The sequence below is a fragment of the Astatotilapia calliptera genome, chromosome 19, assembly GCF_964374335.1.
Source record: "Astatotilapia calliptera chromosome 19, fAstCal68.1, whole genome shotgun sequence".
NCBI classification, from domain to species: domain Eukaryota; kingdom Metazoa; phylum Chordata; class Actinopteri; order Cichliformes; family Cichlidae; genus Astatotilapia; species Astatotilapia calliptera.
In genome coordinates, this window is record NC_137440.1 from 1721718 (window position 1) to 1738129 (window position 16412).

The 16412-nt window shown below is 42.0% G+C and overlaps 1 protein-coding gene across 5 annotated transcripts in view; it reads right to left on the reverse strand.

The window, feature by feature from the left end:
• Positions 1 to 16412, reverse strand: part of adck1 (aarF domain containing kinase 1) — a 115818-nt gene that overhangs the window by 20837 nt on the left and 78569 nt on the right. For 4 of the 5 annotated variants that reach the window (XM_080293471.1, XM_026151630.2, XM_026151629.2 and 1 more), the window contains 2 exons: positions 10826 to 11019; positions 8004 to 9645 (listed from right to left, as the gene is read on the reverse strand). The exons of the other annotated variant lie outside the window; for it this stretch is intronic. In XM_080293471.1, coding sequence (XP_080149597.1) covers positions 9501 to 9645; positions 10826 to 11019 — 339 coding nt within the window. In that variant the 3' untranslated portion in view covers positions 8004 to 9500. Of the gene's footprint in view, positions 1 to 8003; positions 9646 to 10825; positions 11020 to 16412 lie in introns of those variants that run through there. 5 annotated transcript variants of the gene reach the window in all.

The following is a 16412-nucleotide window of genomic DNA, read 5'->3' on the forward strand; positions in this document are numbered from 1 at the left end:
AGGAGGAACAATGCGGTTTTCGTCCTGGTCGCGGAACACTGGACCAGCTCTTTATCCTCTCAAGGATACTTGAGGGTGCATGGGAGTTTGCCCAACCAGTCTACATGTGTTTTGTGGACTTGGAGAAGGCATTCGACCGTGTCCCTCGGGGTGTCCTGTGGGAGATGCTGCAGGAGTATGGGGTGTCTGGCCCATTGCTACGGGCCATTCAATCCCTATACAACCATTGCAAGAGCTTGGTTCGCATTGCCGGCAATAAGTCGGACTCGTTCCCGGTGGGGAAAAGGCTCCGCCAGGGCTGCCCTTTGTCAATGGTTCTGTTCATAATTTTTATGGACAGGATTTCTAGGCGCAGCCAAGTGGCGGAGGGCTTTCACTTTGGTGGCCTCAGAATCTCATCTGTGCTTTTCACGGATGATGTGGTTCTGTTGGCTTCATCGGGTGAGGGCCTCCAGCTCGCACTGGAATGGTTCGCAGCCGAGTGTGAAGCAGCGGGAATGAGGACCAGCACCTCCAAATCTGAGGCCATGGTTCTCAGCCGGAAAAGGGTGGAGTGCCCACTCCGGGTCGGGGATGAGTTCCTGCCCCAAGTGGAGGAGTTCAAGTATCTCGGGGTCTTGTTCACGAGTGATGGGAGAAGGGAGCGGGAGATCGACAGACGGATTGGTGCTGTGGCCGCAGTGATGCAGCACAAGAAAAATGAGCAGAGAATCACCTGATGTCCAGCCACACCCTATCATCCTCCCTCTGTGACCTCACTGCAGCACGGCCTAAAATAAAGTTTAAACTTTAAAATAATTTCCTTACATTTCTCTTGTACTTTAACATGATTTATCAGTAACTACATGAAGATACTTTTCTTCATGTCTCATTAAATTTATGCTGTTTTATTATTAGCTTAATCACACATGGATATCCATTTCAACATAATCTCTTGTTAATTGTGCTCATCAGATCAGAAGAGAGAGAAATGAGACACATGCATCACAGTATCAGTGTCCTTGAATTTCATGCAGCCTCTGAGGAAACAAAGTTTGAATCACCTTAGAGGGACTCTGATGACGCACTTTGTAGTCTGTACAGGTCAGATACAGAATCATTATGCACAATCACCAGATAAACAAAAATAAAGTCCAGGTTGCACAAAAACAAAATATCTCTGTAAATTTCTAAATTAGAGAAATACTCAAAGTGTTTTTGTTTCATTTATTTTGTGAAGACATGCCAGCAGTGACATGATCAAACCTATTGGTTTTATTTTAGTTGGTTTTAATACTCTGCTAGGAGCCACATGTCCTTTGTCATGTATAGTGATGTGATATGCTAACTATATACAGTTTATATAATGACACTGATTACAGCTTAATGTTGTAGGACACTCAGAACTTGGTGGAGCTTGAAAGGCTGACACTGTGAAAGTCATGAGTGGGCTTACTGCAGTGGGCTGGCCCTGTCGTCCTGGTTTGACCTGTTCCTTTGCCTACAACCTTACAATATATATATTTTACACACAACTAAACTTTGCTTTTGTTAAATGTTCACTTTTGTTTTCCCAGATAGCTCAACCTGAAACACTGAAGTTTGAGGACCAGTTCCTAAATACCAAATTGCCTGATTGACATAAGGACAACGAATTATAATTCTTCTCATTGGAATATTGACATGTTTACAGCAGATGTGTGTAATTGTACCTGTCTGCGATATTTCAATTTTATTTTGAACCTTGTTTTTCCATTAGGGTTAGGGTAATTATATACATATATACATAATTATAAAAGGTGTTCCTGATGTTGCTGTCATTTGGAACCGCTATCACTACGGCCGTCTTCTTCTGTTTGTCTACCACCACTATGTCCGGTTGGTTAGCCACCACCATTTTGTCCGTCTGTATCTGGAAGTCCCACAGGATCTTAGCTCGGTCATTCTCCACCACCCTTGGGGGCATCTCCCATTTTGACCGCAGGACTTCCAGGCCATATTCGGCACAGATGTTCCTGTACACTATGCCGGCCACTTGGTTATGGCGTTCCATGTATGCCCTGCCTGCTAGCATCTTGCACCCTGCTGTTATGTGCTGGATTGTCTCTGGGGCATCTTTACACAGCCTGCACCTGGGGTCTTGCCTGGTGTGATAGACCCCAGCCTCTATGGATCTTGTGCTCAGAGCTTGTTCTTGTGCTGCCATGATTAGTGCCTTTGTGCTGTCTTTCAGTCCAGGATTTCTGGATGTTTGGATGATTATTGAATATGTATGTATTTTCTTACAGTGCAGGACCTCCTGGTAGAGGACTCAAGCTTGAGGAACACAAACATATCACCTAACAGCGGGGTTAGATGAAGATTTTCATAGATACAACCTTTAGTAACTCATATTTGTCACTAATTAGTTTTGTGATATTCCAAAACTGAACCTTTAGAGTTCTGTAATGAAGAATTTCTACCTGTGTCAAAGTCCCCTGATGAAAAAGATGAATGTGTGGTAGAAAAAGAAACAGAGTAGATCCATCAAACATACGGGTTCTTCAGTGTCTGTTACACTGCTGCAATACCAATTCCCCTTAGGAAGAAGTAGAGTACTTAATTTACCGAATGATGGATTGATTATGCATGGCTGCCATTCACTGACCGTGTCACTGGAAGCACAAAGATAAATGCAGGAGCAGTCTGTCTGCTCAGAACTCAGCTGAAGCCCATTGAACATGACATCATCATTAAGCACACGCCAATCCTAAATACATATGGACAGCATTCAAAAAGCTGTAGAAGGTGAAGTGTTCTGCCTGTCCAAAGTTTGGTGTTTATTTATTGTTTGGTTTGTTTGTGCCAGCTGATTATTTCAGACGGATGATCTGATATCCTCGTGTCGGTGTTGTTCCCAGACCATCATGAAAATGTTGTTCCAGGTTCAACATTGCAAGTGACCAATCACATTGTTGTGACGTTATTCCATTCGTGCATTTATGAAATTCCAATGAGGCAAGGACAATATCAATTCTGCTTACTGTTTATTAAAGGGTTACGGTTAGGGTCAGGGTCAGGGTCTGTTGATCGGCGGACAGAGGCGGTTTCACACAGTTTAAGTACAGTTTTTTGTTTTACGCCGTTTTTTCCCGAAGTCGCAAAAGTATGACGTCACAACATTCTGATTGGTCACTTGCAATGTTGATCCTGGAACAACATTTAGTATGATGATCTGGGAACAACACCAACACGAGGATATCAGATCAACCATTTCAGACACTGTTGCATAAATGAATGGAAACACACTACAGCGTAGGTGTCCAAGATAATGAAGTGTGACTGTTACCCATTTATCAGTAACAACAACATTCTGTGGCACAGAAGGAATGAAACAGGAATCACAGTGTCGGGCCTTCAAAAACACTGATTAGTGGGATACAGGTATAGTGTTTTATATTTTCACTTGATTGGTGGCAACTGCACATGATATGACTCAATTTAAGAGTAACAGCCGGAGATAATTATCAAAATAAATAATAATCACCAATAATAAAACGTAAAATGAATGGTTAAATAAACTTTTTTTAAAAAACGTACCATCATATATATTTATATGATAACTGGAGTCAACTACATTTTACATTTAGTTAGCTTGTAACACTCAAGTTATTTTTTTATACAGTTTGTTACTGATCAGTGAGTAAATGGTAAATGGCCCGTTTCTACTTTAGCACTCAAAGCACTTTATAAAACATGCCTCATCAACAACTTGGGGTTCAGTATCTTTCCCAAAGATACTTTAGCATGCAGACTGAGGCACCCAGGAATTGAATCCCCAGGTTCCATTTACCACCATCCAATCAGTAGATCTAATTATGGAATTGACCGTGCTAGCTCCTGAGCTACAGCCTACAAAATTTTGAGTGGAAATCTTGTTAATAAAACTTTATCAACATCATTCGATGTCACAGTTTAACATCCTCTGATTAGTGTGTACTTTTTGGATGCAACCTTAATTTTACAATCAGACATATTTTGAGTCTAAATATAACCAAAGAAAAAATAAGACCAGTTTCCAGGTTAACAGTCTTGATTTAAAACAGTCCACCTGCTAATTATAACGTTCCAAACAAACGTGATATTCATTATGATCATTTCATTCTTTGTTGTAGTGAAATAATTTGTAAAGGCTTTTGCGTTTTATTAACCATGGTTATTGTATTTCAATAATAAAGTCAAAACACGCAGTGGTTGGTTTTCAAAACACACAAAATCGTTTAATTTTTAACAGGACAAAAAAAATAAAAAAATACAAATAAAATAAACACTCCATGCTCAATAGATAAGAATAATAACATAACAATAAGCAGTCATTACCTAAAATGATAATTACTTCAAGCCATGGCACAAGGGTCAGTGCTGGATCATTTCATAGAAGAATCAGTAAAGTCTCAGATAATCTCCGTCGTACCAGCTGTTTCAAAGACATGTGTAGGATTTCCTCATTATTTGCACATGCTAATTCTAAGAAGTGCAAAGTACAAACACTGTGGCCTGTGTGCTCTAACACGGTGGTGAACTGTGAAGACGTCATTGAACTTCCACTACACCCAAAGCCTTTTCTATTTGACTTGGATCCAGAAGTAAAGATGACAATAAAAATAGAAAAACTTTAATGAACATCAGTTTTTTTTTTATGCCAAACACTAAAATAATATTTTCTCCTCATAAATCAAAAGTCATCCACTGAATAAGATGAAGCGAAACTTCTGCATAAAACAATAAAAGACATGAATGTCACAGAAACAGAAATGGAGTTCCTGTCTGTTGTAAACCATCCAGTGTCTGGTTTCTTAAAAATTATGAATAAATACTAATATCATAATTTTTATGTGAATTTGCGATGCTCTCCAGAACTGAAGCTGTTGATTTACCAGTCAGTCTGCATCCCTACCCTCACCCAGCTTTGGAATGAGACTGTGGATACAAGGGGCAGGAACGAGCTTTCTCTGAAGCTGGACTCAGGCTCAGAGATGGTGTGAAAAGTTCAGTCTCTGTCATCGCTGTACCTGTTATCTGTCAGCTCAGACAGCTTCACAGTCAGTAACACAAACTGCTGCGCTTAAGGGATGAGTGCCTAGTATTTGACCTAAGATCAACAGTACTCTGAAATGGTAAACACGGTCAGTCACATACTATAATTCTATCATAAGCTATTTATCCATCAGATGCATTCACCATCAGCAGAAACCTCTGTGATCTGATGGAAACATCTTTGAGGTATTTTGTAGAGGAGCAGGAATGAGTTAGAAATACTGTCAGGACTGAGCTTCGTACAGGTTGTTCTTCTAGTTCTCAGCACCCTTCATCACTTTGTTGGCTCACAGCATTGAAACAGCATTTGTATCTGTGGCACTTTGAAAAAGGCTTAAAGATGTGGCACTTGGCTGCTTCACTGTTTTATTATTATGACATCATTTCCTTTACATGTTTGTTTCGCTCCAGCAGACCTTTTTGAAATTTTAGACCGAAACATTTGACGATAATTATGAAATAATGTTATGAGTCTCTTGGCCAAGTCAGGGTTAAAAGGCAGCTTATGATACTTCCTGTCTCAATATCAGGACTACTGAATTTCATAACATGACCGGTAATGAGAGCTAAATATTCTTACATTCATTTGGAAGCTCTGCCATCCAGAGTAATCACCGTGTGTTTTAAAGGTGCAGTATGTAAAATATGGTTCCAGTCCTAAGCCCAAATAAAAGGGGAGGGTTGTGTCAGCAGTGGGATTCTGCCAAATCAAACATCAACAAGAATGAGATTTCTGTATCGGGTCAGTCAGAGCTTGGGTTAACAACTACAACCTCCGGTGTGTTGGCAAGCATGCTGTCCAAGGAAACTGTGTGCTGTTGCCCCAAACATAGGAGGAGAGGGTGAAAACCTTGGAGGCAGGGAGAAAGAAGGCAGGAGTGTGGAGGTAGGGACTTTACATGTACTATGGGACTGGTAAGGAGGGCAGATGTAACTGGTAACTGGAGCAGATGTTAGTAGACAGAGTTTATGAGCAGATGTTGGGTAGACATGGGTTAGCCCAGGGGTCTGCAACCTTTAACACCAAAGAGCCACTTGGACCCGGTTTCCACGCAGAAGAAAACACTGGGAGCTGCAAATACTTGTTGACATCTAAAATGAAGATAACACTGTATATATTGTTTTTTACTTTTATGCTTTGTGTGAACAACTAAGGTGTGTTGCTTATGAAATCCATGAAGTGCTACAGAGAAAATTACATTTTATTTAAGTAATTAACACATTTTTAACTCTTAAAGAAATATAACAAAAGCAAAGACACCCAGCTGAACTAAAATGATCCAGCAAACAAAAACTGCTGTGAGCCACCCTTATATCGCCTTTGGGCTTTTGGAGCCTTGACCTGACTTTTAAAAAATAACTGGGAAAAAAGCTCTATGCTGCTAAAAAAAAGAAAGAAAAATAAATATTTACAAAATTCTAAATATGTATTTTACCTGGTTAATGTGTGTGGCGGGGCGTGGTCTGCAGCGCCGCTGCAGGGGAGGCGGACGCACCTGAGCAGCACCCGCAATCACGCCTCGCCGCCTTAACGTCTGTGCGATCTATGCTGTTGTGTTGGTGTGTGTCGGGCTGTGAGCTGCAAAGCTACAGCCGGCTGTGTGCGTACGGCAAGGTCTGCCGTGATATGTTTACAACGGGACTTCTGCTCCTGAACCTCTGCGCACAGCGTCTTCAAATCGGGGCTGTACGAAGTCACTTTCATCTTTACGCAGGACTGTAAGCTGTCATCTGTGAGGCGTGAGCGGTGTTTGTTTTAACATAGTTCACGGTGGAGCTGCTGACATAATGTGGATCCGAAGATCCATAATTGGCCTACCTGGGGTTGAAAGTCTCGATAAATTAATGGTGTTTCGGCGAGTACGCCGGCTCCCGCGAGTGTGACGCTTATTTTGAGCAATGAAGAAATAATAGAATATAATTGTATTTTTGTATTTCAACATCACAATAATCTAACAATTTAGAACTACAAGTTAAAAAAGAACTAACATAAATAAAATACACTTCAGCTAAATACTTCTAATTTATTTTCCCAAACCACGCGGAGCCCCACTGTAAGGACTAAAGAGCCGCAGGTTGCCGACCCCTGGGTTAGGGTATACTGGTGGTGTGTGGGAAGGCAGAGGTAAGTACTAAATGGCAGTAACTGAAGAAAGAAGAATATTATCCAGGAGGAGCTGAGACAGGTTCTGGGTTTTAGGGACGAATTACCAGATGACTGGGAAAGTAAAGCCCAAGTGGTGAGTGAAACAGTCAAGAAGGTATTTAGTGTATCTCGTGGACAGAGGAAAGAAGACAAGGAGACCTCTCTTGTGGTGGAATGAGAAAGTATAGAAAGGTATCTCAAAGAGAAGTGGAATAATCAGGGAAATGGAGAAAGCAGACAGGAGTGGCGGGATGTCAGGTGTCCAGCAAAGAGCGAGGTTTTACAGCAAAATAAACTGGAAACGAAAAGGCTTATAGTTGTATGAGTTATATGTGATCCCGGACAGAGAAAAGGACATGTACTGATTGGCTAGGCAGAGAGAGGAAGCTGTAATGATGTGACGTGGGTTAAGACTAAGGATAGACAGCAGAGTACTAAGACGTGTGTTTCATCTTTGTAACACACTGTTGAGGAGTAAAAGGAATACGCTGAGGGACTAATGAATGAAGAACATGAGAGAGAATCAGGAAGTGATGATTCGAAAGGAGAACGTGAGGGCAGCTACGAAGCAGAGTGGGAGGCAAATGGTCCGATGACACACCTGTGGAGGTATAAAAAGGTCCAGGAGAGACTGTAGTGGACTTTTGTTAACAGAGAAGTATACAGAAGGTCAGAAGGAAATCTAGAGAAAACATATGCTAGGGTGCCTGAAAGTAACTGTGGTACTACGTTAGGAAGTCAGGAGTGGCAGAGACATATGTGAGGGTGGTGCAGGACATGTATGAGGACAGACACTGAGGTGTGAGGTAAGAGTTGTGTTTTATTGTTTGGACAGTATCTGTTAAGAAGAGTCATTATAGACAGCAAGCTTCATTTAAATCATCTACAAAGATTTTACTGCAGTTATGATTCAGAGAGAAAATATGTTTTTGACTAATTATTTTTTAATGGGATTGTACCAGTTTGTGATAAAACATGGGGAATGGTCACTTACATCATTTAGTTGTCCACTTTTGACATTCTTGCCAAGAACATTTGTAAATAATGAGTTTAGGACAGTGTGAGGTGATTTTCATTGAACGAGTGACTGAGGGATAGATGCAGACTACTGTATACTGTATGTAGGAAATCTGTAACTGATCTGTATCAGACTTACATTAAATTGACATTCAAATATAAACCATTTTCTTATCATTGAGAGGATCATATGACCCTAACGGTAAACGTTTTATACATGATCCAGGGGTCATGATTCGTTTCCTTCGTTTTCTTTTTCCGTCTGTCGGGTTCATTCTGTTTGACAGCCTGACAGCATTCCAAGAGAGGAACTGGGATATTATATGAGGAAATTAGGAGTGGCAGAGCAGCAGGTGAGGGCTGCACAGGACATATATGAGAACAGCAAGGCAGCGGTGAGGTGTGCATAGGAGTGACAGATGGGATCAAGGTGGGGGTGGAACTACACCAGGGATCAGCTGTTGGTTGCAATGGTGATGGGCAGGTAAATAGATGAGCTTAGGCAGGAGTCCTCCTGGCTATGACGTGTGTGGATAAAACTTTTATCTGTAGTGAGAGTGGGGGAGCAGGTGGAAGAAAGCCTGCAGAGGTGGAGGTATGCAATGAAGACAAGAGGAATAGAAGTTAATACAGCAACATTTATGTGACGTTCTCTGTCACAAATACTGTCTCACGTGCTTCTCAGAGGCGATCAAACCATCAGCCTTCCCATTGAAAAACAAACCCGCTCTACCTGCTAAGCCACACCCACCCTCATGATGATGTCATGTTTGGTATGTGCCACCATGTAAAAAGATGACAACAGCACAAATTTGCTGTTGGCCAAACATTTAGGCTAGCTGCTCAGTAGATATCTGCAGGTGAGTTTTATCAGGTGTTGGTAAGAGTTACTATTTTTCCTGCTCTACTGACCATCAATTTTAGATAATGCACCTTTAACAACTAATTAATACTAACTAATGACTAATCCGTTTGTATTTTGTATGTGTTATTCCCTACCGAATATAAACTGCGATATTTCATTTTTAAGCTAAAATTAAAAGTTCAGGTTTCCAGATGTCTCGGAGCTCATGTTGTAGGATCCATCTCTGCACTACAGAACCTACAGGAGAATGTTTTTTCACGTCATAAAATTCCCAACAATAGTGACCTGCTGAAAATGCAATGTACAGCATACTGAGTAAATTACAGATAACGATGTTACAATCATTATCTGAACACTAATGAGTGGACACTTGAGGTAAAAGATGAATTTAAAACAAGGTTGACATCCAAATATGTCTCAGTGTAGTAATGGCATCAGAATGGTCATGGATCCTTTCAGCCACAGAAACAGTTCATACATGTAGAGTTTCCACAGGCTGAGAGACTCGGCCAGCGTGATCTGCACACGCCTTCTCCTGCTCTGAGTTTTAGTCCTCTTGTGCCTGTCAGACAAAGCAGAAGAAAGAGGAAGTGGTTATGCCTTTGGCACAGTCTGGGTCATAAAATCAAGATTTCTCTCAAAAGCCATTTCTCATGAGTTTCACACAAAATCACAGACAATTGCACGAGCCATCATCTGTTTACCACTGTGGGAATAGTGAGGACGTTTGCACTGTGATGCACAGAAGAATGAATCAATGTGCTCTGTACATGTTCAAAGCGTTAGGAAAATACATTTTAAAATGTTGTCAAAGGAGCTTGCAAAGAAAAGCGTCTGGACTTCTTTAAGTTACTTGAAGACGTTAATTTAAAGAAGTCCAGACGCTTTTCTTTGCAAGCTCCTTTGACTACGATGACCTGGATGACTGAGAATCTTCACAGACATTTTAAAATGTTGTTGCCAAACACACAAACAGAATATGGTGCAATCAAAAGAAACCACATTTATTTGTAAAGTTTTGTTGTTTTTTGGATGACAATGGTAAGATGTTAATGAACACACAAATGAGAATTTACTTTCATCAGCAGCCCATGGAGCCCTTCACTTCAAGCCCAGGTTCTCATACCATTAGTCATGGATAAATTGGTATTGAATATTTGGATTCTTGACATTGTTCATCTAAATGGAACCAACCTGCAGCCCAACTGGACCTTTGGGTAGTTTCATAGATGTAGTTTTCTTTAGCCACATTCCCTCACTATCCTCTGTTCATTTAAGCTGCACAAACCCAGTGAGATGTGCTGTCCACATTGGAGAGTCCATTTGGTTCTTGGGTGTCCTATTTCAATTTTTAAAAACTGATGCAATTAGAACAGGTGATACCACATTTTATCAAAAGGTTTTTTCAGTGCTCCAAAGAGCACAAAGAATATTTCATTCACCTCCATTACATGTATGAAATCTAAGTCTTGGTCAAACTGTCACTCAAAGTAACCTCCACATGTTTGCAACATACAGCAAACAAAACACCCTGGTTATTATATTTGATTCTTTTTCCACCTACCATAAAGCAAAAAGTTTGCAGTTTGAAAACAAGGTAACCTCTAAAGAGCCGTCACTCATGTAAATTCTATGTTACCAGTGAAACATGTCAAAACTCACAGACCAGCCAAGACTTTGATATGTTAACAGATTCTTATGTCATGTCTTATGTCACCTCTTTCTGAAAGTATATTTCTTACCTGGCTATGGCTCGTATGCAGCAGCGGGACATGTTGATGAAGGATGAGGATGAGGCCCTGGTCTGTAGCGTGGTCTCAATGCCTCGCAGCAGGTCATTGGTCTTCAGCAGCAACAGCATCTGCCGGGGAACTCTGTTCAACAAGTCGCTGATCTGGGGCAGGTACAGGCCTGCATTGGTCCTTATCTCAATATCCTGCCAAGTAAGACACGCAACAGGAAAAGTAAAACTCAGGTTGCATGTATATGTGTAAGTCCATCAATGGCTGCTTATACCCAGTGAGTGTGAAAAAGATAAAACACTTGAAGTGGACAGAACAAGGAGAAGGAATTGGCTGATCTTATCAAACTGTAATATTTTCATATAATCAGACGAAGCAGGCCCCCGGGTCAAAGTACTGTTACTGACTATTAATAATGGCTCGTGGCTACATACGACAGATGACACTGACAGTGTAGGCTGATCAGTTGCTTCAAGTCACTACTTTGGCTCTCGGAGGAGGCGGACGCACTTTTTCTCCTCTCCCTTATCTTCCCTGCTTATGTCCTTGTCTTGTCTCGTGTGTTTTTTTGTATTACTTTCCCTGGAACACTCTCTCACAGTCTGTTTCTAAAACCTAAAGAGAAGTCTGGGCTCAGGAGAGCCCGAGTGCCCTGGAGGTACTTTCCTTGCCGGATACACGATGGACGGGTGGCAGACATGGAGGATCGTGTGCCTGGCGGGACTGTCGATCGAGGACGCTGAAGATATCTACCTATTTGGAAGCATGATAACAGGGTTCTTGCTGATCGGAGCTGGCTTGGCCCTGGCTTATCGGAGAATTAAGAGAGCAGAACCGGCTGTTCAAACCCCCCCCCCCCCCCCAAGGCTGCCCGCTGGGATTAGAACGATGGAACGAGGCGCAACTTCTCAGAAAGGGCTCACTGAGTGCAGCATGGTTAAGAGCTTGGAGGCGCTAACGGCTGCAGTGAAGGCTCAGAATAACACCTCTGGGCGGAAGCTGGATTACATCGCGGATCAGTTGGCTGCGGTCGTGAGGTCTCAGAATCTGCTCTGTGAGCAAAAGCCTGAATAGACCACGGAATTGAAGGTAAATAACATCATGGAGAAACTCGCAGCTATTAACGGGAGATTGAGAGACCAGTGTCGGAGTGTAAAAGAACAGCTTTGAAATTCTCATGAGTTGTTGCAAAAGACAAACCACCATCATAATGCGGCTATCCCTTCGGCGCCAGCTGTGGGCTCAAGGCTGGAGCTGAACAAAAACTCCCTGATAACGACTGTGTTGAGTCTGTTCCTTCCCATTCCATGCAAGGCCACCTGGGTTGGCTGGAAGACTGTTTACTTAGCCTGGCAGGGCGAAGGACACTGTCTCAGCTGAACTATGGACACACACATACACATACTGATACTGATAAGCACTCACTGACGCATCACCCTCCCTACCCTACCCATCCTCGCTACCTAGCCTGACCTGTCTCCCCAATGTGATGTTTGTATTGTATGTACGGTCGGCAAGGTCTGTCATCTCGGTTGTGGGCAAAAGACCTGCAACTGACAAATGAAGGCCATCATCATCATCATCATCAACTTTTAATCGCCACATGCAGTAAACTGCAGTGAAATGAACCCGCCCCCCGACCTTACACACACAACACAGACATCACATGGGGATACAAGTCAGAGAACGGTTGCATTACAGAAAAAACCACTGAAATGTACACTACAATGGGAAAAGTACAAGAGGAAAAAAGAGACCTCTGCTCATGCTGGGCTATAGAGGACAGAATGAGAACAGGAAACAAAAAAACTCCTCTGCACAAAAAAGCACTTAAATGTCCACAGCACAACATTATAGAGCACGTGACCAGCAACAGGGTTGGGTAGGGGAAAGGAGTAATCCCAGGCAACACAGCAGCCATCCTGCCACTGCGCCGACTCACCAGCGTGGGCCCAGACCCGCCTCGTGTTCCCAGGAGGCAACAAGCATCGAAGGCATTGCAAGGGGAGGGGGGATGTGTGAGTGCTTATCAGTGTAAGTGTATGTGTGTGCGTGTCCATAGTTCAGCTGAGAAAGTGTCCTCCGCCCTATCATGCTAAGTAAACAGTCTTCCAGCCAAACCAGGTGGCCTTGCATGGAATGGGAAGGAACAGACTCAACACAGTCGTTATCAGGGAGTTTTTGTGCGGCTCCAGCCTTGAGCCGTGCAGCTGGCGCCGTGGTGTTCGCATGTTGATGCCGTTGATTTTTCTTTTATGCGAGCAGCTTAGGAGAATTTCAAACCTGATCTTTAACACTCCGACACTGGTCTCTCAATCTCCCGTTGTAGAGCCGCGAGCCTCCCCAAGATGGTATCAAACTTCTGGTCCGTGGTGTTGTCATTCTTGTGATTCTGAGACCCCACAACTGCAGTGAGCCGTTCTGCGATGTGATCCAACTTTTGCTCAAGGTTCTCATTTTGAGCAGGCCTCTCTCTGATGTATCCCATCATACGCTCAATGGTGTTATTTTGAGTCTTCAGGGCAGCTGTAAGCGTCTCCAAGGTGTTAACCATGCTGCGTTCGTTGTGAGAAGTCGCGCCTCAACCCATCGCTTCAATCCCAGCGGGCAGCCTTGGGGGGGTTTGAACAGCCGGTTCTGCTCTCTTAATTCTCCGATAAGCCAGGGCCAAGCCAGCTCCGATCAGCAAGAACCCTGTTATCATGCTTCCAAATAGGTAGATATCTTCAGCGTCCTCGATCGACAGTCCCGCCAGGCACATGATCCTCCAGTTCTGCCACCCGTCCATCGTGTATCCGTCAGGGAAAGTACCTCCAGGGCACTCGGGCTCTCCCAAGCCCAGACTCCTCGTTGAGAAAAGGGTGTCAATAGCATTCAGAGACCAGTTGATCAAATCCATAATTCTCTTTTAGGTTTTAGAGAACGACAGTGAGAGACTGTTCGAGGGAAAGTAATACACACGAGACAAGACAAGGACATAAGAGGCTAAGCAGGGAAGATAAGGGGAAGGAGGAGAGGAGAAAAGTGCGACCGCCTTCGCCAAGAGCCAAACGAGAATAGGCCATCTCATCACATCATTATTGTTCTGTCTAAAGCAATCGATGTGTCAATACAAATTACTCTTCCACATGTCATCAGCCATGTTGGCCTTTCTATTTAACATCAAGTCATCAAGAACATTAACAAAACATCCCAGTTATAAAGTGACGTCAACATTTTAAATCTATTTTTGCAGTACACTATAAAAATATCTGTAACACGTTTAACACATGTTTAAGTAATAGGTTTTACTGAATTTTTCTGTTATTTTTAAATATGTGATATATATGTATAAAATTACAAGAATAAAAATGTACCTTTGTATAAAAATAACTTTTTACATTTAAATTATAGAAAGTGTAAAGTGTATTTTTTCTACACACAAAAAACTGCAAAACAGTCACAAGTTTAAAACAATTTCACAAATATGTTTATTTAAAAGATTAAACTGTTAAATTCTGTTGTTATGCTGTAAATACATAACTAAAATTTGACTCACTTATTATAATATGACATGCAAAAGTGATGGGACAAAAGCTATGAATGTTTTTTATGAGTACAGAACATCTGGGAACCAAAAAGGTGCTGCTGAACTAGGCCCCGGTCCGGATGGGCCTGGGCCCCCTTTGGCGGGTTGCAGAGTATGGGGGTGCCACTAAATTATTGAAGTTCAATAATTTATGTTTTTTTAACACATGACAGTGGTGGTGGGAAGTCTGTTTTTTGTCAAGTAGTTTTAAACTTCTTTTATAAATGTTTTCAATAGTTTTAAGTGTTGTTGGACAAGCAAGTGACCAGGACGTCAAACAATCCGGTCGTTAAGTGATGACGTGACGAATCCTACTTGCGGGCCTAAAGTAGTCTGCGTTTAATATGGCTTTTGTGTTGTTAACATGTTTAATGTTTTGTATTTTCTTCTATTTAATCTCAAAAAGCTCCTAAAACAGTCAGTGATCACTGTTGACCTCCCTCGGCTTTTATTACCGCTAATCATTTATTTAAGCTCAGTTTTTAAAACCTTAGGATGTAACTACAGCCCAGCCCATGCAGCAGTGTATGAATGACTAACCTCGTATTGTGGATGGATTATCTCAGTTGTTCTCCTGGCTGAAGTTTGGTCCTTTTACAGCATCCTGCCATGCGATTACATTTGTTCCTGACCACCGAGAACACTCACGTTAACTTTTATCGAGTGGAAAAAAAGTTAGCTTGTTTATATTATGCTAACATAGCTGTGTCGCTAGCGGTCACGTAGCACATCATTATATACCAGCTAGCCCAACTTCAGTAACCCTACAAACGTCACTGCTGTTTAGTTTTCTGTCTTCATTTATGCTGGAAGTGATAACAGAGCTGTACGTTTTAATTTGTTTCCAAAACCCCGCAGTCAGGACATGCTATATTGTATTTAGATAGAAGCTAGCAAGCTAACTTCCTGCTAACTTCTAACTCCGTTAAATGTCATAAATTCCGTTTTCATGGATGCCTGGATGTTAAACTCAATTGTTACACCTGGTAGAGCAGAACGCTGATCATTTTATTAAAGATGAAAGACTTTAGACAGTTTTTCAACTCTCAGTAATGCCATAGTGATCGTTTGATATATGGACCTGCAGCGGAGTTTAGGTCCAGACACGACTAGTGACGTCAGACTTAACGACCGGATTGTTATTTTTGTATGTGCCCTGGTTACACTCCGCGTTGATTATTGTAATTCTGTCTTTTCTTGGTTACTTCTCCATAGTCGTCAGCTGGTCCAAAATGCAGTTGCTCGTGTAACTACCAGAACCGCTTCTGTAGAATATATTTCTCCTGTCCTTCAACAGCTTCACTGGTTGGCTGATTTTGAGAGATAATATTGGACCTGCTTTTCACTCTCCCCTCCAGCTCCTCCATGTTTGTCAACCTGCCTGTGTATGCACTGTGCTTGAAACGTTGGGGGAATTATCGCTGTTTGTTCTTTACTATGGTGGTGACAGATTTTGGATTTCTGCTGCAATATTCTAATGATAAGATCAGAATTTGGATAAAAACATGCAAACATTCATCCTGTCTTGTATCAACGGTTCAGTCTGGTTGTAGTGGTGCAATGGTGCGGAGGATATTGTATTGGCACACTTTGGGCCCAGTAGCACCATGAGAGCATTGTTTAAACACCATTGTATGACCTTGTCCATCCCTTTAGTACCAAAGTGTACTCATCTTTTGATGGCTGCTGCTATCAGGTCGCAATGTAACAAAGCTCAAATAATCTGAAACTGGTAAATTCACTGTATTCAAATACAACAACTGCATCATTTCAAAGTAGATCAAAATCTCGGAGGAATGTTTTCACACCTTGTTGCCATGAGCGATTAAGGTAGTGCTAAAGGTAAAAGGAGGTGAATCCCAGTACTTTGAATGTATACCTGATAAAGTGTCCAGCAGAAAAGGAAGAGTAGATTCACACAAATAGGCTTTCAGGTATTGCTTCAGTACAAACAGTAAATGACGGTACACAGAAAGAAGTAATGACAAAGGAATAAGGGGACGGAGGGATGATGTTTAC